The following is a 25,404-nucleotide window of genomic DNA, read 5'->3' on the forward strand; positions in this document are numbered from 1 at the left end:
TACATTTCTGCATGTATTTATTTATTTATTTCAGCGTGAAATTATTTATTTCTGCATTTATGCATGTATTTATTTATTTCTGCGTGAAATTATTTATTTCTGCGTTTATGCACGTATTTATTTATTTCTGCATTTATGCATGTATCTATTCATTCATTCATTTATTTATACTTAAGTCATTTTTCGTCCTCCATAAACTACAACCATAAACGTGAAACTAAAACACTCCCTCTCCGCGTGTGCGTGTGTGTGCGTGTGTGCTCTCGTTCTCTTGGCTCGCTCCCTCTCAAAACACGTGCACGCGCACATTTACTGTATATAAATAGAGTGGACAGCTCCTGCGCGCGCGCACGCACGCATCAGCACTTCTCTCTCCAGCTCAAGTATCACAGATAAACGTCTGTGAGCGCATAAACACACAGTGAGAAATGGCTACAGAAACTTTCGACAAGCAGAAGACGATTGATCTGCGCAAGAAGCACGTTGGGTAAGTGAAGCGCGGATGCGCACTGAAGGATGTCTTGACGCGTTATGACAGCTGTTAAATAAGGTCGTGCGTGTGTCAAGCTCTGGTGAAACATCACCAATGTCCTTGTCGTCTAACTACATAAATATTAGAAGACAAATGAACAATTCAGGCTGTCTGGAACGACGAGTTCATTATGTAAAGAGAGGAGAGAAATGTTGCATAGCTGCAGCACCCTTACATTGACCGTGGTTTTATTACAGTAAACGTAGTTTAATCATATTAACCACAAATTGTCTCACAACAGGAGCACGGTTCATTTTCAGAAGTGAAATCTACCTCCAAGTTGTTTGTGTGTTCTCACGTTTTCAGAAATAATTTGTTTTATCCCTTAAAAATGAACGCATTCTAATAATGCATGTTTTATATGTTTATACGTTTATAGATTTATGCACCAGCCAGTACGGATTTATTTTCAGGGTGGTTGTTGTTATCCTCATGGTTTTTCCCTTCATTTGTAGTCCGTCGTGTAAAGTGTTCTTCAGTCATGACCCTATCAAGATCGTGCGAGCAAGAGGCCAGTACATGTACAATGAGAAAGATGAAAGATATCTGGATTGCATCAACAATGTTGCCCATGGTACGTACGGAACCGTCTATTCCAAAATCCAGAAGATCATTTGTTCCGTTTCGCCACATGACTTTATAGAGCAATATGTCTATTTGAATAAAAAACTCTGATCTGGTTTCATTGAAACGTCACTGCTTGTTCTTCAGTGGGTCATTGCCATCCGGATGTGGTGGAAGCAGGAGCGAAACAAATGCAGCTTCTCAACACCAACTCTCGCTTCCTGCACGACAACCTGGTGTTGTACGCTCGCCGTCTCCAAGCCACCCTCCCTGAAAAGCTTTCCGTCTGCTACTTTGTGAACTCGGGGTAGGTCTATGAGCTCATTCTCAGACAGCGGTCGAACACCATCTGGTTATGCTATGGGAATGCGGTGGTTTAACATTGTAAACATTCATCACCCAGCTGGAGAGATAGGAAGTCCCTGTATTCTTGTAAATGGATTTTTTCTCTGAGTGTTTGGCTCAGCCTTGAAAAAAACCTATCCTACTGGTTTCAAAAACACCTCTTTAATAACAGAGACACATGTTAAGTAACCAGACTGTGCTCTTATGAAAATAGTTACAGAGTAGTTATATAGTTGAATGTACAGAACGTCACACCTAGACAGCCTCTGGTTATATGCCAACAGCCGGTAGCATAGGTGTGGATTTATGTTACTGTTTGAAAATAATGATAACTGATCATTGAGGTGTAGTCTAGAGCAGTAGTTCTCAAACTGGGAGCCGTGGCCCCTGGGGGGGCCCCGAGATGGATCCAGGGGGCCACAGATTTTGTGGCATTTTATGAAATATAGAAATTGATCATAGGTTTTATGCAATCAAACATCAGAAAAATAAGACCACCAGACAAAAGAATTGATGTTTCAGCATTGTATAACCGAATATGTTTTTGTTTAAATAAAAATGTTAAATTTAAGATTATAAGTCTTTATTTGGGGGGCCGCAAAGCGATGCACTCTACACAAAGGGGGCCTTACAATGAAAAAGTTTGAGAACCACTGGTCTAGAGCAATGATCTTCAACTATTGTTTATTATCAAAATAACTCGAAAGTAAAATGACGCATAAAACAAAAATGCAACAAGCTAAAAACTCATATTTAAACATATTTGAAGGGAACCTCTCCCATATTTATATCTATAAATTAAGTCAAATTCAAATGTTATGTAGAATGTTAGCAGTAAATATTTTTTAATTTTTTAAATGTATTAAAGGAGTAATTTACTATAATATTAATATTTCATGATAACCCATAGTCATACAAGCCGTCCGTGTGTTTATTTCTTCTGTCAAAAACCAAACATAAAATTGAGGCTTATGAGGAAAGCTTTCCAGGGTTCTTCTCCACATAATGGATTTAAACGGGGGGCTGTTGGTTAAGGTCCAAATTTCAGTTTCATCGCAGCTCTACACGACACCAGCCGATGAATAAGAGTGATGTCTAGCGAAACGATTAGTCGTTTTCCGAGAAAACGAAAGCACGATATACTTTTTAAACGTGAAAAGCTTGCGCTGCCTCCACGGTGCACGTCCACGACAGCCCAAAATAGAAAATTCTGTCATTATTTACACTGCCTGTGTGACGGAACAAGAAAGAAAATATTTTGAAGAATGTTGGTGACCAAACAACACTGCCTCCATTGACTTCCATTGTATGGACACAAAACCACTGAGACGTTTCTCAAAATATCTTCTTTTGTGTGAAGAGTCATACACAGGTTTTGATCAACGTGAAAATGAATAAATCTTGACAGAATCGTGTTAGAATCACTAAATAAACCCCCGTCCCGGTTATGATGGATTACTAGGAAGCGTTCAGAAAGAGATGGCATCTTTTTAGTGCCGAGAGCAGAGCTTGGATAGTCACGTCCGCATAGCGATGAACTTTCCCTTTTGACTTATAGGTCAGAGGCAAATGATCTGGCACTGAGGTTGGCCTGGCAGTACACCGGCCACAAAGACATCATTACACTGGAGAAGTAAGTCAACAACACACCGTCCTCTTAATCTGCACCTAAACAGTAACCAGGTTCTTAGTACCGAGAAGCCCACCGCTCAAATATTAACTTCATCTTATGTTTTGTGGATCTGAAGTCACTGTGGAGAACCTTCCCGTTATTTTGTTAAAGTGATAGTTCACCCAAGAAATGAACATTCTGTCATCATTTACACGCTCTCTTGTCATATATATAAGATGTTATCAAGTCAGATGAAGTTTGTGTGTGTTTCTCCTGCAGTGCTTATCACGGTCACGTGTCATCGCTCATTGATATCAGTCCGTATAAGTTTCATCAGATGGCCGGTGCCGAGCAGAGCCAGCATGTGCACGTGGTGAGTGTTGCAACATGAGACGCTCAATTTGATATGAGGTCGCATGCACACGCTCCGAAACTATTTGTGAAGTGAACACAGCCCGAAGAGGCCAAAGCTAATACGTAGACTCTCTTTCTACATTATGTTTATGCATTTGACAGACCCTGCCTTCCAAAGCATTTTACGATGCATTGATCAGCGCAAGCCTTTAAACTGTGCAAGCCCGTAAAAAGTTATGAGAACACTCCAATAGTGATTTAAGAAAATATCAATTTTGTGTTTTTGTCTAATGATCATCCAGCATCGTTTTTTTTAACTCCCATGCATACTGCACACAATTTGTATAAACGACTGTGAAAATAATGTATTTTGTATTGCTTGGAATGCAGATCCAATTTGAGGGGTGTGCGGGCGTGACGTGTGTGTGGTGATCACTATTGTGTTACGTGTTAGTGACGCAGATCAGCAGATGTTGCCGTTTGTCATGCATTTTTGATGAAAAGTGTGTATAAGTATCCTCCCTCCTGTTTCTAATGCCTCTGAGGTCAAACTGCACGTTTAGGGGGCACTGAAGCACAATTCAGCAGACTTGAATGTGATCCTCGCTATGGCTTTGAAAACCCATTCCACAAATAGCAATCAGGCTATCCCATAATAGTATTTTGCATGAAGGGGTTGATGATAGGTTCCGCTTGCTTTTCTTCTTCTCTTATGAATAATTATTAAATATTATTATTAAATAAATATTTCTTACTGTTTTATAGTCTGCAGCAGAAAGATTCTTTATGGAGTTATGCAGCCTGACGAATAGTTGGGAAGTGGATTGTTAGGCATGACAAACAGCCGCGGTCCCCCTCAAAAAAGTCACTGGCCCCCCATTGGTCCCCCCAACCAGAATGAGATTTTTTAAATATATATATATTTTTCATATTAGAATAATAGTATTAATATTTATTAATTAAAATGTACATTATCGAAGCACTACGTTAAAAAAAATGTTTTGTATAATGTGTTATGTAGAATACGATCTCAACCCCTCCTCTCTCGTTTAACCTGCGAAACCGCGACTAATATGCGCACGGCAGCCGCAGTATCACGCACGTGACGTCATGTTTGCTCCTGTTCAGTCAGCATGCATGAAAGTGGTAGAGGGTTAGAGACGAAACTCACAAACTAGTAAGTAAAACGTGGTTTATTGTATGCTAAAACTTATTGTATCAAACTCTAATACGGGTTGGCTAACTGAGATTAAGCTAGTCGCTAAGGCATTGTATTTAAATTTTTCTGCTGCTCATACTCGCATTTTGATCGATCACTATACATGTTTGGTTAATACATTACTCCATCAGCTGATCTTTAAATTGTTGGATTTGCAGTTTTTGGCATCTGTTACTATCATATTTTTTTATAGTCAAATACTGTATATGTAGAACAGTTAGCGAATTAGCATGTATCGATCAAACACTGAAAATATTAGTAAATTAAATTAGAAATTAAATAGTAAGATTAGTAATAACTTTATATGATCCCAGTAGTATTAATGGCAATGCCAAAACTCTTAACCATTACATTCAGGCATAATACATTTTTTAAATGTGCCACCCTAAGATTTGTACTGGCCCCTTTGTGCCACCCCATAAAAAAAATCTAGGGGCCCCACTGATGACAAATGATGCCAAGTTGAAAATGAAAAAAGGCAAAAAGGTTTCTTTCTACTGTTGAAGTCTATTGGAGTCTATGGAAAGTCCCCACAAAGATATCAAAACAAACATGAGGGTGTGTTTTTGTGCGTGTATTGTTATACATTTATTAAGAAGAATGTAATTAAGTTTTTATTAATATATTTAATCTGTATTTATTTTTATATGTTTTTTTACGTAAATACCGTTTCATTTTGATGTTTATCTAAGAATTTTAATGTCTGGAAAGTTTGACAAAGTAATAATACCTCAAACAATGATTTAAGTTTGGGGCGGGACTTTCAGTTCCTCTGACCAATAGAAGAACAATCATCAATCGTCATGCTATAGACACAGAAATGACACACTTTACTTGAATTATCGCATGATTATATTAATTACATTTATCTTTACATTACAACTATTGTTGCTCCAAAATGCAAGTGTACACTTCAAAGGATAGTTAAAATAAGTAATAATTATTCAACCTCAAGTTGTTCCAAACCTGTATAATGTTTTTTGTTCTGCTGAACAAAGAAAAATAGTTCGAAAAATATTAGCAACTGAGATTTCTGAGGCACCATTGACTACCATAGTACAAAAAAATAGTCAAAATATCTCATTTTGTGTTCAAGAGAACTAAACAATTATGCAATATTTTTTCTACCATGGTAGTCAATGTTGCCCAAGAAATCTCAGTTGCTAACATTTTTCCAAAATAATTCATTGTCATTTTAGGGTGAACTATCTTCACTGTAAATGTATTAATGTTAAGTAATAATTCCGCAGGCTCTCAGTCCAGACATCTATAGAGGCAAATATCGTGAAGACCACCCGGATCCTGCCACTGCCTATGCTGATAATGTCAAAGGTATTATTGAAGATGCCCACGGCCAGGGACGGACGGTGAGTGAATGTCCACAGAAATCAACATCACTCTACTTTAACTTTTGGCTTGTTTCATATTAAAATGACAATACATCATTTGTGTTGTAAAAAAATGTAAATGAATCTTCACTCTGTGGTTTCCTGTAAAATCTCTTTAATTCTTCATCATTAATTGATTTCTTAATTACCCTCTTCTTTTCCCTCCCCACCTGTTGCTGTTTCCTTTCTCTCCAGGTTGAACAGAGACGGGAAGGTTTGTGCCTCCTCGAGGCCTGAAGACTCACTGAAATGCATGTGCTTCGTCAGACAGCCCTTTAACCCTCTGTTTCAGGAAAATGAGGAAGGGGGTCATAACGTTACACAGCCTTATTGCAGAAATTGTGAGATTGTGACTTAAATCTGTCATGAGTGTCAAAATCACATGACGATTCTCTTATGTCTCTATCAGCTGTCTTTCTCATGAGCTCATCTCCATGTTATTTTGTGGACCGTCTTGTGTTTTTTCACCTTTCTTTTTCTAAGCAAAGCAGCATTTAAAAAGGACGCTTCTACCAGCGGGACCTTGCATGTGTTACCGTTAGGGTACGAGGCTCTCATGTGATGTTCTCTTGTGTAGATTGCAGCTTTTATCGCTGAGTCGCTGCAGAGTTGCGGAGGACAGGTCATTCCTCCGGTCGGCTACTTCCAGAAAGTGGCACAGTATGTACTACTAGTGACAGTATGCTTGACCATTATATATGAATCATTATATAATGAACCATTATATATGAATCATTTTACAAAATTGCTGCTTTTCTGCATCACTTATTAAGTAACAGTTGATCTCTATATTATTGCTTCTTTTTTTGTTTATTTTGTGTTTGCCTTTCATCCTTTCTCAAGGGTCTATAGAGTTTGCCTATAATATTTTAAACATTTCATTTTGTGTTATTTAATTGATTTCTGTTTTCTTTTCCCCCACAAATACTGTATAGTGAAATCCCTAAATCCTTGAACCTTACCATAGTACTGTAAATATTAAAGTACATGACAGTATTTACTACAGTTTGTCAATTCATTAGTCAGCAAGGTTATTTTAGTTTACTCAAATTAAAACTTTGAAAACGTTCCTGTTCATTGAAATCAAATCAAATACGGACCTAAAAATTGTTGGAAAAACTTAAATCAAGGAAAAGGTTGCCTCAAAAATAAACTGAAGTAAGTTTAAAGCAGGAAAATTATAACAATAAACAACAAATCAAATCAAAATTAATTAATCTTATATAGCAACATTAAAAAAACAATAAATGATAAAATGACAAAAGCATATACCAAAATTGTTAAAACTTTAATTAAAACAAAAAATAAAAATCTAAAAATAAAAGCTCATTTAAAATATTAATAAAACTAAAATCAAAACTATAATAACTCTGATAGTCAGTACTACAGAACACTGTAGTATACATTAACAATGTAATAAATATTGCAGTATGCTATAATTGACTATATATTAAATCCTAAATTGTACTATTTTATAGTATTATTTTAATTTCAAGTTTTTTCAATTACAAATGAAGAGTTCATTAAAACTTAAAAATCATGTTTTTACTGTGCATTCCAAGTAATATCAATCAAACTGCAGTTGAGTTGTTTTGATCAAGTTATAATAACTCAAAACATACAGTTAACTAACACAAGAAACGCAATAAAAACATGATGAAAATGAATATCTGCACTAATGCACAATCCACAAAGAATTCAGTAGGTTCATGTAATAAAAATAGAATTTTATTTAAATAAAATGAAAATCAAAACAATCAATGCTTTTCCAGTGTTCATAATGGAGAACAAAATCTTGCACTCTGTCTAGTTTGAAACCGTACATTTATTAACACATGAATCACTTTGTGTCCAAGTGTGCATTCTTCAAACTATGTGTGTGCATGTATTTCTGACCATTTAGCAATTTGCACATGTGTATCATACTGTAACTCTTGTTGTTCCACAGGCATGTGAGAAAAGCAGGAGGCGTTTTCATTGCCGATGAGGTTCAGGTGGGCTTTGGCAGGGTGGGTTCGCACTTCTGGGGCTTCCAACTGCAGGGAGAAGATTTTGTACCGGATATCGTTACAATGGGCAAACCCATTGGAAACGGCCATCCGATGTCATGCGTCATCACCAGCAGAGAGATCGCAGAGGGCTTCATGTCATCAGGAATGGAATACTTCAACACGGTGAGGACAAAAGCACACGACCCTGTGGCACTGACAGACTCATAATGGTGCTGATGAAACTTTAATGCAGAGCTATTCAGCTCCGGTCGTGTAGCTTCAACCCTGAATAAACAAGTCCTAAAACTCTGCAGGGTGGATGTTTCATTTTTGATTTAGCATTGAACAAAAACATTCAAAACAACAAGTTGCATTGCTAACACAAATGCGACCGTTAGACATCCACCCCACAGCCAGTTTCTAATGGACGACTAAAATCCTGTCCCAGGTTTCTTGTAGTTGAAGAGTGTCTGTCTTTGTGATCTTCAGTTTGGTGGTAACCCAGTATCGTGTGCCATCGGACTGGCTGTGCTGGATGTCATTGAGAAGGAGGACCTCCAAGGAAACGCCCTGAGAGCCGGAGGCTACCTGACTCGGCTTTTAGAAAATCTCAAAGAAAGACATCCTTTAGTGGGTGATGTGAGGTTAGTTCACTCCTTCTCACTTCTAAAGTCATATTATTAGAAACGTTTTCATTTCTATACCTCAATTATTTCTCCTAGACATCAATAAGGGTTAAATGGAGAGCAAATGTACTGGAATAAGTCTTCTGCATCTTAGATATTTAACCTAAGAGAAATCTCACAAATTAGAGTTTCAGAAGAGATCTCAAACTGAGCTCAGATTTGTCAAGTCTGCGATCAAAAGTCAATGTCATTGAAGATCTCAATGTGAAGTCAAACATTTCTTATCAAATTTACACCCAAATCCAGATGATTTTACCTCTACAATCTACATTCATTTTACACCTTCTCTTCATGGATTTCAACAATTGTCCTATTCGTTTCTATTTGTATTTCTCCTAAGCAATTTTGTGATACGAAACGCAACTGAGAACCAATCAAATCTTTCGAGCAACGAAAGAGCAAAATCTGAGCAAGAAAACTTTGGGTACACGTGCCACAGGTTGTCATTTTACGGCGTGAATTGAGGCCAGTGTCCCTCCGTAAAAGATCATTTAATGTCACAAATCTTTTCACAGTTTTGCATGGTAAGAAAGCAGCTTTACAGAAATACATTTTATAACAAACAGTACAGACAGAAATAAGGAAAATTGTGACATATATAGATCAGAATATGTACAAATTTGTTTGCAGTGCAATTGAACCTTGATGTTGTTTTTGCGAGAGATTTTTGACGTTACGCAGCTTCATCGTGTCGTAAATCTTGTGTAAATGATTTGCTCCGGGTTGTTTGTGACAGACAGTGAAACTTTGTCTGGATTGCCCGTGGGTTCAAAGCAGCAGGTCGATAGTTTAAACATGATCCGCGATTCTGTTTTCTAGGGGCCGTGGCCTTTTCGTTGGGGTGGAACTGGTGAGAGACCAGAAGAAGCGAACACCTGCTACATCCGAAGCTCAGGATGTTATTTATAGGTTTGAGTCACATTGTAAAAGCCAAGTTTATAAATGTTTAAATGCTTTACCATGACCATTTAAAAAAAAAACTAAGGCTACCTCATGTAGATTTGCATTTTATGCATTTGTCCGACGCTTCTATCCAAAGTGACGGGACAGCGCATTCAAGGTATTTTTATCAGTATGTGTTTCCTGGGAATCTAACCTATTGACCTGCGAGTTGAGTTCCAGGAACACAAACCTGACACTGCTGTGACCTGTCAACCAGCGATGAGCTGGGCTGTTTTTATGATCTTGTTTACAAAAGTGGATTATATAAAATATGCATAAAACAAAATGAACATGCAGGCTCAACAAGCACTTTTATCTTTAAAGACTGAAAGAGCAACGGATCTTGCTAAGCGCCGACGGTCCACACCGCAACGTTCTCAAGTTCAAACCTCCCATGTGCTTCTCTGAAGAGGACGCTGAACTCGCTGTTGAGAAGATCGACCGGATTCTGTCGGGTACGTCTCAAAACCTGGTTCAGCGATGATGACTGTGTAGGGTTATAATCCTGCTAGTAATATCTGCGCTATTTTTGTGTCTAAAGACTTAGAAAGGGCACCGGACCTCTCCGTGCCTGAATCGACCATCTCAGAGAATGGACATTGTAAGAGAAAGGTAAAGTCATTCAATATAAATGCAAAAATGCCTAAAAATCTATGGATTTAAAAATTGCGTCTGGTCCCAAGGAATCCGGTGAGGAAAACAGCCATGTTCATACTTCAAACGCCAGCAGCCATAAGCAGACCAACACACATCCACACATCAACAAAAACAAGAGAAAAAGAACTTAACGCACCACCTGCAGATACAACATCTGAGAGCTTCTTTTAACCGCACACTATTTAATTGTGTCCTTGATGATTTGTAACATTTTTCCATGTTTTAATGGATCTGAATGAGCATTGTAAGTTTACCTTGCCATAGATATTTTAGTTGGTGCCGGTCAGAGCTGCATCTGTGGCTTTTATGATATTTTAAATGATCTAAATGAAATAGAACTACCCAATGTTAGCAATAAAGACTTTTACACATCTGCTTCATTGAAAATGACTAATAAGGACACATAACATTATGGTTATTTCGCGTATTTGTTGGCCAGTGACTTAAGCTGCTTGGTTATATAGACCAGTGGTTCTCAAACTTTTTCGTTGTAAGTCCCCCTTTGTGTTAAGTGCATCGCTTTGTGGCCCCCCCATATAAAGACGTATAATCTTAAACTTAGTTTTTTAATTAAACCAAAAACATTCAGTTATACAATGCTGGAACCTCAATTCTTTTGGTTGGTGGTGTCATTTTTCTGATGTTTGATTGCATAAAATCTATGATAAATTTCTATATTGCATAAAATGCCACAAAATCTGTGGCCCCCCTGGATCCATCTTGGGGCCCCCCAGGGGGCCACGGCCCCCAGTTTGAGAACCACTGATATAGACGACAGGCCATGATTTAAACATAACCATAACATGTTAGGTGTACCTTGAACACCACTTGTTTTGCAACAGGCTGTTCAAGTGTACACATACCTGAGCAAACGCACAGTCAGCATGTTCTAATGGTGTCTGCCACAAAAAAAAGTACTAGAGAATCACTCTCATGTCTGATAGTAATGGGGTGGAAAATGCCCTCCGGATAAAAGGCAAGGTGGAAAAACAAGCTGACATGGAAAAAAAAAATATTTATTACAATATTCATTTAAAATCAAACAAATGCCCTTTACTACTGAAAAAACTAAGAGAACATTTTAAAATTATTTTCAGTTTTCTGAATTTACTATTTATAGGTGTGTGTTTTGGTAAATTGATCTTTTTTCTCCCAAATTTCAAATAAAAACATTGTTTCAAAAACATTTATTTGCAGAAAATGAAAACTGGAGAAACAGGTGAAAATAACACAAAAGACGCTCTGTATTTTTCCCGACCTCAAATGTATTCTACATGTATTTAGGAAAAGTTCAAAAACTTGCAAGTTAAGACGAAAAAAATGAGGGCCCGGTGGCATAAGACTAGTCTTACAAGTTAGTCACCTAATTTGTTTCTTCAAGACTGGTCATAACTTCTTCAAGTCAGTTACATAAAAAGGTAGATTGGTTTTATTAAAATAAGAAAAGTAAGAATGATTAGTCCTAACTAATCGCTGTCCGTGAGAATAGCTGTTAAGACACAGTGCTATGTTTATGCAACGGCCCCTGGATTTCTTTCAATTCGCATGCGTCTCGTCATGCTGTCAGTGTTTCACATTGCTGTCGGGTGACTTTATGTCACTCCTGAGGTTTGATTTAGTTGAAATTCAACAGACACTGAACTGGAATGACCCCAATACATCTGGAAATGGTGATTAAATGAAAAAAATGTTCTCTGTTTTCCACGGCTGTATTATTGGGTCTTAATTAGGTTAACAAAAAGCTTTTGTATATTTTGTATCTTACGAGTTCGTACTTGAAACTAAAAAAGGTGAGCTTTAGCATAAGCACCAGCGGTTTTTTTTTTGTTCAATGCAAACACAGTTTGATGTGGTTGCTAGGCCCAGCTTGGCTCACCTCTTCAATTTATTTAATTCTGCCCGCTAGTGTTTGAAATCATCAACTTCTGAAGTTAGCTCGACCAAATGTAGCATTTGAACTTTTTTAACTTGATGACGCAAGTAAATCTTGAAAAAATAAAAAACCCAAGCCTCACTGTAGTGGAAAGTACATTTGTTTATTATAAAAAAACTGCACACCAACCGCTCACACATTTTAAGGCCTTCTCACTAGTCAAGCTGTCAACTAAAACTGTTTAAGGATTTTCCCAAAATGTGTCGTCATGGCCCTCTTTGTATACAGTCTGACATTTTATATTAAGAGCATCATTATAATTTAACTTCTCCCTCCCAGTTCATATTGCATTCTGTAAACGTAATTGCTACTCAGCAACACAGCAAATTTTGATCATGTTCATAAACCAGTAACTCAAGAGTTGCATGTCCCTCACAAAAACACACACTATTACAAACACAAAAGGATGAGTAATTCTGGGGTTGGGCATCAGACCGATATAATAACAGACTGTAGTCCTTGGCACTAAAACAGGGTTTTGTGATGCGGTCTCTCCCGTCTCTGCTCGTGCCATGGGCCATATTGAAGGTGTTGATGGGAGATGTTGATGTAGCATTAACCCATGAGATAACCACTGCAACACAAACACATCCTAAATACTCACAGACCACAATGATATATACTATATAGTCTGTCCTCCAAAACTCCAAAATGCATTATGGAAAAAGCTTCAAGGAAAACATCCAGTTTTGGCTGAGCAGCTACCAGGCAAGTTTGTTTCTTATGTTTTATATACCCCAAACTAATTTTATAGACAAATACAAATGATGCCTACATATTAACATATAACAATGACATTTTCTTCATCATTTCATTTATTTAAAAACGTGAGTGAGAGCGTCAAAATAACCTGTAGTGTAATATATACCAAATGTATAATTATGTTTCAATGGCTGATGTAAAATGTAGGAACTTACGGCAGTTTCATTCTCATGAACACTCTGGCCATGAAAAAGCTCAGCAACACGCTGACAAAGCCGATGAAGAGCAGGAGGAAGCGGTTGAGTTTGGGAATGTTTGGAGCATTGGAGCGATCCAGGATTATAAAGCCAAGGCCACCCATAGTGAACAGAAAGCTGGAGGCCAGTCCCTCCATGATGTATTGTCCATTCACCCTTTAAAAGAGAAAATATGTACATTCATTAAGAGATCACACAAGCACTGCAACTCTACACAACACCGACATTCAGATATATTGAATCAAGTTTGCCCATAAACAATCTTCAGAAAACAGTTAAGTACTGACTTGCAAAGGATGCTACTATATCAACAACACAGTGTCAATGTTTGATTTGAAGGACATTACATTTACATTTATGCATTTGGCAGACGCTTTTATCCAAAGCCACTTACATTGCATTGTACTATACATTTTGTTTCTGACTATGTGCAACCCCCTGGGATCGAAGCCATGACCTTGGCGTTACTAGCACCATGCTCTAACCACTGAGCCACAGTTTTCTGTGCAGTACTTAAAAACATTATATTTTTATAAATATAACATCCCTGGGATGTTACCTGCAGTGTCCCCACTCACCTACTTTTGCTGTGCAGTGTGCACTAAAAGTATGCACTTTTTCATTTTGAGTGCGTAAAAAGAGCATGGAAGTACTGTGACACACTAACAGAAGTGAGAGTATTGCCCAAATTAACATTGTGACAATCACAAACATCAAAAGACAACTCCTACTTTTAGGTTTTACTCATTATTTCTTCTGTGATGATAGACGAGTTACAGGCTACGAGTATCCCATCATGCATCAGGAACTTGCGTGCCCCAAAATTGTGATAGGTCGCAAAGTTATTACATATGAATTGGATGTGATTTTATTGGTGCGAAGATGATTATGTGCATTTTTGTCACTTTATTTTGAAGCATCACGATTACCAAATTTTGTCATGCGTTACATATGGACTACTGAACAGACATTTAGAAGCTTATTTTAAAGTTATTTTGAATACTATTTAGGACAGATCATTTGTGAACTGGGACACAGAGCATGTTTCTGTAGCGCCATCAGCTGATCGTAATGCAGCCGCGCCCCCTGCTGCCCGTATGAAGTAAATCTCTTTACCTGTACGCCAAAAAGGCCACTGGTCGCTGATGTCCGTGTTCATCTGTCATCGACCCGACACTTGGAGGTTCAACAATCACATCGTAAATTATGCCTGGGGATTACAACAGCGTTATTATAACAGATCGGTCACACCATGAAGCTAACTCGAAGTAATATCACGCTTAAATGTTGACACGACCGACGTATGCCATCAAGTGCCGCGATAGCGATTCAAAAGCAATGCTTTCGATTCGCTCTCGCGGTACTTTGTTGTCATAAACCGACCGCTCTGCGCAGCGCTGTATATTTGTTTAAAAGCTAACCGCATAGCTAAGACAGCAGGTTAACTCTCTAAGTGTACGTCAAATCAAGCTATACAAATCAATAAATATCCACTGTAAATACTCGTCAGTTGACACACTTCTCTATGCACAAGAACTACATACTAGTGTAGAACAAGGGTTAGCTGAAGGCTAACGTTAGCCTGATATGGCTCCGAGACGCTTACCACCAGTGATGAGAAAGTATGAAACAATCACAATGGCATAGACGGTCATCGCTGAAGGCATGTGCAGCCATGATGGCTTTTTAAGTTTGATGTTTGGGCATTCCAGTACAGTAAACGGTAAACTGACAAGGGTTTCCATGATTTGATTCAGTGCAGCCTGTCTCCGTAGTTCTCTCCCCGGTTAATGCATACGTCACACTGCCCGTAGAGCGACGTGTACAGGAAGCGACTCTCTAAAGCAGGGTTATTCAATTCAAGTTCCAAGAGGTCCGGTCTTTATATTTTCTTCCAAACGGAGGTCCGGACACTATTTTTTTATTATCAATTTAGCCCACAAAAGATATGATCTTTTATCAGGACATTTATTTTATATTTTGATATCCACAGTATGTATGTATTGTAGGCTCTGTGGCTTTAGGGGAATGCCCTCTTAATAGAAGTCTGAGAATTAACATTTGTAAATAAAAAAACTACCGACAACATACAAACAACAAATGTAAAGTAACAATTAAAATGCTCAAATCATAAACCGAAAACTTATTTACTTACTAAATTAGCCGATAATTTCCCAATTAGAACGTTGTTCATTACAAAATGTGACCCTGCTTGTGAAAACCCAGCAAAAGTTTTTTTTACTGTTTTCTACATAAAATCATCCTACAGAATATTCTGTGAAAATATAACAACAATACCTTCAATATTGATTGAGTAATGCCAATCTTAGTTAAATTAATGCTTGAAATTGATCTTTGATGCTTGTAATCTAATAATTAATTCGATTATGAGACTTTAGTCTGGGTTTCACAGGGTCACAAATGTTTACATGCTGATCAATAATGCTAATGATAAATGTGGATAAAAACATTCTGGTTCATAAAATATCACAAATCTGGTCGAAGGGTTGGAGACATACAGTATAGCAAACAGTAAACAGACTGACAGCTACAAATACTTTAAAATTTCTGCAGTTTGTTTACTGTTGTGAGAGTAATAGAATATTACAAAAATTCTAGATATGGGACATAATGGGATATTAGAAAAACAGCAGTATGACCTTATTATTGTTTTTGATTTAAAACCCCTAATTTTATTTTATAATAATAAATTAAATCCTTTGTGCATTATTTATACTTGCATGTATATTTCCTTATTTATTTTGGACTTTTGTTAATCAAAGCATTATAAAACGTGCATTAAAAAAGTGAAAAAAATAACTTTATGTACCGTACATTAATAAATATGTATATTTCTATTTTCTTGTCTTTTTTATAGGGAAATACCCCAACCACCCTGAATATGCAGTATTTTATGGGTGAAGTGTGTGGTGGTGGACACCCAAAAACCACAAGGTATTCATTTACAATATTTTCCCCTTAAGTAAACGAACAGTACTTTTAAAAAAATATTTAAAATTATCATACCCATATTTAGTAATGTAAAGATTTGAGTAATTGTACTTTATTATTATACTTAAGCCAGAGCTTTTCAAACTTCAGAGGGCCTTTATAAACATAACATAAGCTTATGATTACTGTATACTTCTACATGAATGCTATACAGTATTCACGTGGGCTACCACAAAAACTGCCAATCATATTCTGGTGAAGACAAGGTTAAAAGACGATAATAAAATATATTGTATTTGTAATCTGTTATCAAGACAACAAACATAATTCGTGACACCTGAAAAAAAAAATTTTTTTTCCATTTAGGCAAGTGTTCACCATTGGATAAAATGTGTTGAAAAATTCTAGGGCCTGCACTGTTTCCCAACCCACCCACCTTACAGTACAGACCCTACTCCTAACTCTTAGTAAGAGCCTGGGAGGAACTGAAGACCACCTGGCTGCCCTTCATCTGGTATGTCCAACACTAATCAATAATTAAACTAATGTGAAACGAGCGGAGTTCAATGAGAAACTGTACCAAACAATTCTGTTTTTATTTCTGAAGTCTCACTTTCTTTCAATGCAAACGCCCTATAAGCAATTAAATGTTATTTTAAGTCGTAGATTTCTACGATTCAGTAACTTCATGTTTGTTTTAGTAGGCTGTATTAGTTATCTGCTTTGATTTACAAAATCAGGTTCTTGAACAATTAAACTTAAACTTATAAAGCCAAGAAAAACGTGTTACTCTAAAATTAAACGTGAATGCGTATTTCACTTGCACATAAACTTTTGATACTGATTTGAGCATATTTTTGTCTAGTTTCATTTGTACCTTTTGTGGCACTTAGAAGCAAACTTTGAATTAGCGTTTTTTTTTTTATACCAAAATAAAGATACTTTGAATATTTAGTTCAACCCTCAAAACGGTTGGTTTAAATAAATAGGATTAATATTAGTAGAGATAGCATAGCTGTTTTAATGTAGCACCCAATAAAACTGGGGACACCAAGTATCACACAGTGAGTTTCATCACCTGCTTTTCAAATGAGGGAAATATGCACAGGAAAGACATGTCAGTGGTTTCCAGATGTTTATTTTATACAGTACAAATCCACATTTATTTTGCCTTCTGGCTCTGTGCCTGTGCCTTCAGTACTTTGACAACGATCTTCTGCTCCTCGATGAGAAAAGCTCTCTTGATCCTGAAACATAACAGCCAATGTGAGTCATGTGCTCATACAAAGTATACAGCAATTTAGGATTCTAAAAATCCAAATAATCCCTTGTTGAAATATTTAACGAACTACAAAATAATGTAGTTTTCAGTCTGTTACCTGTCTCGTACACACTTGGCGCACATGGAACCACCATAAACTCTACTGACGTGCTTCTTGGTTTTTGACAGCCTCATGAGGACCTGAGGTCTCACAGCACGAATCTGTTCAGCAACAAACATAAGAACATCATTTCAATCTCGTTCAGTATGGAGCTTGTTGAAACAAAATTAATTTAAGGGGTAATTGTAAACTACCAGAACAGGTTAAATTCTTTTATAATCCATTTGATGAAAAATTGGTATTTGCTGTGCCATCGTAAACGTATTTCTTTAGTTTAAACAACTGAAGAAATGAAATCCACATAATACTGTCGTTAATAGTAGTTATTCTTTCTAGATTATATCAAAAGAAAAAGGTCCATACAATTTTATTTTTCTTATGTCGCACATGCTACGAAAAAAGTCGGTCTGTGCTAGGAATAAATTTAATAGTGTAGCACACGTGCGATACAGTTTGGCAGGTGCATTTGACAGAGCCGCTTGTTTGTGTGAAGTGCGTTTGTCGTTGTGCTTGTTCGTGTGCGAGCGCACCACTATTTATTTCGTTTTGCGATTAAAACTCCATTGATCTAGAGCCCCAAAATCTGTGCGATGTGGGAATACATGAAAGGGATCACTAAAGCAGAATTCTACTATTTAAATATGTCTTCTGCTTGTTCTGCGTGTCTACGAGTGAATTAGTTGCACACTTTAACATGTTACAAGCGTGATACTCGTGGATTTGTCTGTATCTCACTATACAAGGACGTGAACACATGAACTTCATCCACAGAGTTGTTCTAAGTTTTTTTTTACGAGCGTTTCATCGTTTGTGTGAAGCTACTGTCAAACAAGCTGAAGCGTCTTTGCGACCACCCTCCAAAATAAAAGTGTGCTTAATTTGAACCAGATGATAAAATAATTAACTTGTAGTTCATTTATAAACTGTAATAAACACTTTAGTATACTTAAATTTTTACTATAGTAAGGTTCAAATATGAAGTATTTTTATGGACAAATGTATTACAACTGTATAGTAGAGCATTAAAAATACAAAACTCAGAAATATTCAAAAGGAAAAAAACTAATTTGGTAAAAACTTAAAATGATATGGCCCTAATTTATCAATTTGCATAACTTTAATGTCCTTTTTCAGTTACCTGTCTATTTATGTGATGACCTGCACTTTAAGAAGATAACAGACTACATTACTTGTGCTACAACTGTTTGGCTTGTGCTACAAAACTTTAAAACTCTCTAGCGCCGCTGCCATGTGCAAAAGAAGTTAACGTACAGCCCTGGCTACAGTCTACATAGATCTCACCTAAATGTCAAAACATCTGCGACTGTATTTCAGACAGTTTATCTTCAACATGTTTTATATAAGTGTGACATGAATCTTCAAGATTTCAGTATAGTACAGAAAGGTCCAAAATGAACATTCGACTAATTAATGAAACGGTGTTTTGTTGCCAGCTGACCAACAGCTTTATAAGAAACTGTAATATAAAACAGTTAAAATGATGAAGTCTGACCTTCACTAGTGTGTCTGTGATTCAAATCAAACTGCTTACTAAAACAGAGCATTGTGTTAGCAGCACAAGAGTCATAGGTTCGAATCGTAGGGAATACATACCGCTGCTATCACTTTGCAAAAGCATCTGCCAAATGCACAACTTGTGACAACTTTTTATAGGATCCCTAAAGTTTATTTTTCTCCCAGACCTTCCTATACCAACAAATCAGTGCTCACTAAACATGGAAAACCACCAAAACAAATGAGAAATCGTGTTTTAGACAGCTGCATGTGTACTGTGATGCTTGTCAGCAACATAAAAGAAAAAAAATTCCATGAAAAACAAAATCAAATTCATGCATCTGACAGACATTTTTATGCATTAGAAGGTATGTATTTTTTTATCAGTATGTATTCCATAGGGATCAAGTCCATCACCTCTATCTATTGAGCTACAGGAAGCTTTCCTATAAGTAAAACCCTGCATTTTCAATGTCAGGCTTTAAATGTATAGTTAACTACTTACACCACGCAGTCTACCAGGGCAGATTCCGCATGCTGACTTGGGTGCTTTGCCAGCCTTCTTGGTATACAGGTACACAACACGGTTACCTGGGGTGCGGGACCTGAATCACATAATACACAATCCCATGAAGGACAGTTGAATATTTGCTCAAGACTTGTGCAACTGTGGTACAGGAGATGAGTGATGCTGTACAGCCTGGAAGAAATGTATTCGCACAAATTCAGATACTTACAGTCTGGTCTTGTTTGAAGTGGTGTTGTAGGAAAGCCTACGACGGTATGTCAGACGCTGCACCATCTTGACCTGAAAAATAAAGATTTGGAATCATTTCTGCACACGAGCGTTTAGCTCGAGCCTACTAGCACTGCCAATTTAGCCCATATGATACATACGTACAAACACCGGTAAAATATTATTTTAAATCACATCACCGGGTCAATTACACAAATGTATTCGTGTTACACATTCAATCCTCTTGTAATGTAATGTAATAACATTTTAAGATAGAAACGCGACACGTTCATGTTGACGCAAAAGACAACTTCATAGTCTCAGCTCAAGCTGCAACGAAATGTTTTTTGTACCCAAACTGACCTAATATCGCAATGATTTGCACTGCAAGACTTTAAACTACATGTATAGGACTAAATCTCGTATGTTTTATCTTTTAGAACGACAGATTATAATGGATGTTTTAGACATTTTTTCAGGGGAAAAATAATCCGCCATACCTGCTATCACTGCAGACGGAAGAGGAGGGACCAACGCCGGGTGAGAGTTCAAAGTACTGCCTGCGTCGGAAATTAAATGCAAAATAAAAGCCGTTGCATTTAAAATGTGTTTTGTGTATGTAGTTTAGAACAATTTACACAAAAAACTCATTTATAGCTAATAAATAGCTATATATCTATATTTAAAAATACTCAACAATACTTTTATTATAATATTTCAAATAATACTTTAGTATTATCTAAAAAAAAGAACGACACTTTACATTAACTACATAAGTTAAATATCAAGATCAGTTAGTTAAGTATCAGTATCAGTATCAGTAAGCAACCCTTTTACTGCATTTGTAAATTAATAATCTTGTAATTTACAGATTAAACGATTTGAAAAGGGACCTTAATTGACTGCTGGGCAAATGCGTTGCCTGAGTAATATTAATGAGTCAAGCTCGTCGTTTTTAATAGTTCCTAAAACAAACAACAAAAACAAAATATTTAAACAAATATTTAATACAAATGGGAAAAAAATGTAGCCACCGAGTTAGAAAGGTGCGGTTCACCTCTTTACCGTCAGGTGGAGACAAATACTCATGAATCAATCGCGATGAAATCAGAGAACAGCCAAACTTTGAACTTTTCTAAATACATTTTGTGAATAGGTATATTGTGCAGTGTGCCTGTATGCAGTTTCAACAGTAACTATAACGCAGTGTTTCTTGCTGTAGTTTTTGTGACCCGGTGAGCTGTAAATCAGGGTTTACAGACACGCCTGGTTCACGGCTACAGGGGTCATGCAGGTAAAGCAGCGAATCACATTCTATATACACCTGGGTTCACGGTGGTCATGCCGTCACGTGATCACTGTTATGCGTGGAATGCATTAATGCACACCGGTCACTGGAGCAGTTGACCCCATTGGAAAAGGTCATATGCTGTGAGCAAAGGCCACTGTCCCCACCCTTGTCACAGTTATTTTTAAGGTTAATTCGTGTAAAGACAAATATCCCTGTTGAAAAAAACAGCATGTGCTGGGTTTGGTATGTTTTGATGCTGGTTTGCTGGTTTGTGCTGTTTTAAGATGGTCATATGCTTGTTTAAGCTGGTCAAACCAGCATCAAAACATACCTAACCCAGCACATGCTGTTTTTTTTCTACAGGGATTTTAAAGTCTTGACATTCATAATAAAACATTGAGCCATTTGAAAAAAAACTGCATACAATTCCATCTTGCTCATACAAAAGTATAGAACACAGTTCAATAAAACTGCATGTTCAGACGTTAAGGTTACTCATCACACGGCAGGTTTTCATGCTTAGTGAAACACACAAACTATTCCTGTCCCTTCCACATTCTGTAATGCTGTGACCTGTAACTATTACCCCAAGGGATGTTTTCAAGTTAGCTAAACTTGACCTATATGCCCAGCCTACACCATTTAAGACGCATAGATTTCTCCAGTGGAAATACTGCAAGAACCTATAGATGTTTTTTTTGCAAAAATCTTTATTGTTTAACGTTGTCATCAAATGGACATCCACGCTTTGAGTTAAAAATGTACTAAAAATACTCAGATTTGAAGGTTTTCTAGCAATAGTGAGCAAAGAGGTCAAAGGTCACTCACAATTTGGTGCTAAATATACTGTAGCTGTGTTAACATCTCACTGGCAAGTGTCTGCAGGGTCGAGCTTTGAGGTGGCACTCCAAATTCAACATTAAAGTCTGCGCACCTTCAGTCCCACCCTTAGGAATTTTAAACACCAGAGGAACATTCTCAAATGACACCACCATCAGTTCACACGCGAGTATACTTTTACATTATGTCAATCTTATCTCTCTTTCTCTTTGTGTACTTGTGAGTTTTTAAGAATAGATGTGAGATCTATTACAGAATTGTGGGTGTTAATCTTGAAGCCTTTGAGAATTTTTGTGTTCACCTCATACTGTAACAGAATATTGTCAAGCACCAGGGCCAAATGTGGGTGTATGATCAAAAACATACTGTACTGTTAACATCACACTTCACATTCCTGTGTCATCTTCTGTCAGAGCACACCTCTTAAAGTGATAGTGACAAAAAAACTGTCATCATTTACTCACCCTCTTGTCATTTCAAACCTGAATGACTTTCTTTCTTCCGCAGAACACAAAAGAAGATTATTTGAAGAATGTTGTTAACACAATAGAATGCAATAGAAGTGAATGGGATCCAGTGCTGTTCGGTTTCCAACTTTCTTTAAAACATCTTCTTTTGTGTTCCGCGGAAAGAAAGTCATAAAGGTTTGAAATGACAAGAGGGCGAGTAAATGATGACAGAATTTTCATTATTGGGTACATTATCACTTTAAGGCCAAAGTCAGTTTGTTCCCGGGGCACACACATACGGATAAATGTACACTGCTCAGTTTTAGATAAAAATGTCTGCCAAATGCATAAATAATCATAGAGCGTTTACAGAAGAGTTTACTTCCCAAAGGACCATTAACAATTTTTGAGAAAATCTGAAGCACATTACAGTATTGCAATTAATGAATAAAAAGTAAAGATTTAAGACAAAATAATGTTTTATTTATTTATTTATTTAAAGAATTAAACAACATAAAACAAAATCTGTAAGTATAATGAGATTATTGGTTTAAGGTGTGAATACTCCTGTAATGTTTTGATTTGCAGGTCTTGACTCAGACCACAGCACACAAATAAACAAGACAAATAATATAACACACATACAAATATGAAATCAACAAAAGTCAAATACTTGATGAAATTCCCTAGCACATGATCAATGACAACATTTTTGCACAAAGTAAACAGCATCATAACAGAAACGTATGTTCCCCGCATGCAGTAAACGCTGTAATGGGGCGATACATCATGTATTTCATATGCTTCATTTAGTTCCTCTAAAAAATTGGTTTATACAGCTCAAGATGAAACTGTCTTACAATCATGCATTTGCCGGTGTGAGGTTACAAAGCATTTTTCAGCTCAGAGCGACTTGGTTAATAAATATCAGTCTGCTATTTTGTGTTCAGCCCAACAGCACGTACTACTTATCCTTGGCAAACGGTTAATATACGACGCAGATCACATTCTTTGTCATCTTTGTCTTTTCAAAATAAGCCCTGAGCAAATGGTCTTGTAAACAAGCATCACAACAATCAGTTAAGTGAAGACACTTTCCTCATGCTACTAATCTAAACTAATCCGCAATAATAATACATTATTAATTTATGAACTTGTGCTAACAACTGATAAAATACACTTCACAAGTCTGTTTTTTAATGAATGAATGCAATGCAGTAGATGAAAGATTGCAGTTAACCCACAAATAAAGCCAAATTTATTCTTTCAGACAGTTTTTTTCTTCATCTGCCGTCATGCTGAATGTAATGTGTGACACTTTAATTGTATGGAAAACAGCTGTGTGAATATCTTGCTTGCTGAAAAAAGCAGCATCTGTGTTCCACAAGTAAAGTCATACAAGTTTGGAACAACATGAGGGTTGTTATAAATAATGAGAGAATTTCTTTTCTAGGCGAACAAACCCTTTAAGAATTTGGCACACAATTTCTTTTGATAAGTACATGCTGTTGCAAACTCGGTATATTTTTTACTGTGCAGGCTTGAGTATGATGAAAAAATGGGTTCACTTTTCCCATTTGCTAATACTGCTCATGCGAACAAGGCGATTGCAGATGCATTATTTAACCCGGTCATTCCTTGGCGAGTCTCCGTATTAATGAATGCCATTCTGTCCTCTTCCGTGTAATGTAGGAAGGTGTTATCATCTCAGTGGGCAGATGGGCACAGCCCTGAACTCTACAGCTCTCGCAAAGAGCCTCGGCATTACAGATCACATACATGCCGCAGTCATAACTGTTCTGCTGCGAGGGGCACGGCCCCTCCACGAATGGCGCTTTACCCCGAGCACCCAGAAAAGCCTCCAGCTTGGCTGAGATACGGCGGGCGTGCAGGGAGTTGCCTCCGCTCTGGGAGTCGTAGTGCGTGAACTGGTTGTTGTCACGCTGATACATAAGCAAGCTCCAGTGGGAGCCACCTGCCGTCTGGTTGGAGTTGTCATTGACGGCCAGGAAAACCCAGCGACGAGACGAGAGACTCAGAGGCTCCAGGAAGATGGAGAGCTCCTCTTGGCAGGAGGCGTACTTGATAAACTGGGTGACCTCAGGGCTGATGAAACAGACCTTTTCGCCCAGGTTTCTGAAGCGCTCGGTTGAAAAGTACTCAAAGGCAAATCCGATGACCTGATCGTTGAGCCAGTGAGGACCGTCTAACAGTGCCACATCTGAGCGCCGCAGGAGACTGTCCTGGAAGCTCAGAACCACTTGATCCATCCTCGAGTGATAGCAGCAGTTACTGTGGTGAAGAACATACAATACACTGTTTTTGATTTAAAAGCCATTTCATCACAACAATTTAACTTATGAAACATACCTTAATATAATTCATACATGATTGTTTTTAAAATAAATAGCTATATTGTTCATCTATAATAAATGGTCTGTGTATTTACATACACACCTTGTATTTTATTCATTGTGTATCTTTGCAGGTTATTTTTATGTAAAGCCCATTGAATTACCTACATAAAAGTTGCTATATAAATAAACCTGCATTGCCTATAAATATATGGTACTTTTGTGTTTATTCTGTATTGAAATGAATGTCAGTTTACCACCATTAGTTTCATCATGGTAACCTGTCTTTCTATCAGTACTTCTTACTCAAATCTTACTCTACATTACGCACATCCTTAAAATATACCCAGCAACTTACACTGTTGTTTTAAACGACTACGTGCTTTATTTAACACAATAATATTAATAAAAGCTCATTAGATTGCAAGACGTTAACAAATTATACATATGAATACTGCACTGCGTTCTGATCCAGGCCAACCAACGTAACATTATCAAAGCAAAAACACTTTCATTCTCTACTTTCTTTATGTTTAGATCAATATACAATTAACTAAGTTATAATTTGACAATCTAACTTCTCCTACCTTGACAAAGCAACAGAAACGTGTGCTCTCATAACGTCAACTCCGCATAACATCAGCAATGACAGCAGGTGCCGTAAACTATCAACAACGTCGCACTTCCCCACGTCTTGCGACAG

General features: G+C 37.2%; 4 protein-coding genes across 5 annotated transcripts; 1 reads left to right on the forward strand and 3 right to left on the reverse strand.

Moving 5' to 3' along the window:
- Positions 1-325: 325 nt before the first annotated feature.
- On the forward strand, positions 326-12,200 carry etnppl (ethanolamine-phosphate phospho-lyase). The gene is made up of 13 exons (XM_057342819.1): positions 326-487; positions 988-1,106; positions 1,244-1,403; positions 3,000-3,074; positions 3,333-3,426; positions 5,877-5,993; positions 6,592-6,674; positions 7,963-8,188; positions 8,495-8,649; positions 9,511-9,600; positions 9,958-10,088; positions 10,175-10,245; positions 10,317-12,200. The coding sequence occupies exons 1-13, from the start codon at positions 429-431 to the stop codon at positions 10,419-10,421; spliced, it is 1,485 nt and encodes a 494-aa protein (XP_057198802.1). The 5' UTR covers positions 326-428; the 3' UTR covers positions 10,422-12,200.
- A 110-nt stretch (positions 12,201-12,310) lies between these two features.
- On the reverse strand, positions 12,311-14,987 carry ostc (oligosaccharyltransferase complex subunit). The gene is made up of 4 exons (XM_057342831.1): positions 14,789-14,987; positions 14,299-14,392; positions 13,141-13,338; positions 12,311-12,797 (listed from the first exon to the last, which is right to left on the reverse strand). Exons 1-4 carry the CDS (start codon positions 14,925-14,927, stop codon positions 12,779-12,781), a joined length of 450 nt encoding a protein of 149 aa, XP_057198814.1. The 5' UTR covers positions 14,928-14,987; the 3' UTR covers positions 12,311-12,778.
- A 2,268-nt stretch (positions 14,988-17,255) lies between these two features.
- On the reverse strand, positions 17,256-20,323 carry rpl34 (ribosomal protein L34). Its single transcript, XM_057336529.1, has 5 exons — positions 20,268-20,323; positions 19,769-19,839; positions 19,537-19,636; positions 17,514-17,617; positions 17,256-17,381 (listed from the first exon to the last, which is right to left on the reverse strand). Exons 2-5 carry the CDS (start codon positions 19,831-19,833, stop codon positions 17,297-17,299), a joined length of 354 nt encoding a protein of 117 aa, XP_057192512.1. The 5' UTR covers positions 19,834-19,839; positions 20,268-20,323; the 3' UTR covers positions 17,256-17,296.
- Positions 20,324-22,829: 2,506 nt separating this feature from the next.
- Positions 22,830-25,384, reverse strand: senp8 (SUMO peptidase family member, NEDD8 specific). Of its 2 annotated transcripts, none has more exons than XM_057338241.1 (2): positions 25,289-25,384; positions 22,830-24,639 (listed from the first exon to the last, which is right to left on the reverse strand). In XM_057338241.1, the coding sequence occupies exons 1-2, from the start codon at positions 25,339-25,341 to the stop codon at positions 23,979-23,981; spliced, it is 714 nt and encodes a 237-aa protein (XP_057194224.1). In that variant the 5' UTR covers positions 25,342-25,384; the 3' UTR covers positions 22,830-23,978. The 2 variants fall into 2 exon arrangements, with proteins under 2 accessions (XP_057194224.1, XP_057194215.1); XM_057338232.1 differs by having other exon boundaries at positions 22,830-24,663; positions 25,289-25,378.
- Between the last annotated feature and the right edge of the window lie 20 nt (positions 25,385-25,404).

The sequence above is a fragment of the Triplophysa rosa genome, linkage group LG1 (genome assembly GCF_024868665.1).
Source record: "Triplophysa rosa linkage group LG1, Trosa_1v2, whole genome shotgun sequence".
NCBI classification, from domain to species: Eukaryota; Metazoa; Chordata; class Actinopteri; order Cypriniformes; family Nemacheilidae; genus Triplophysa; species Triplophysa rosa.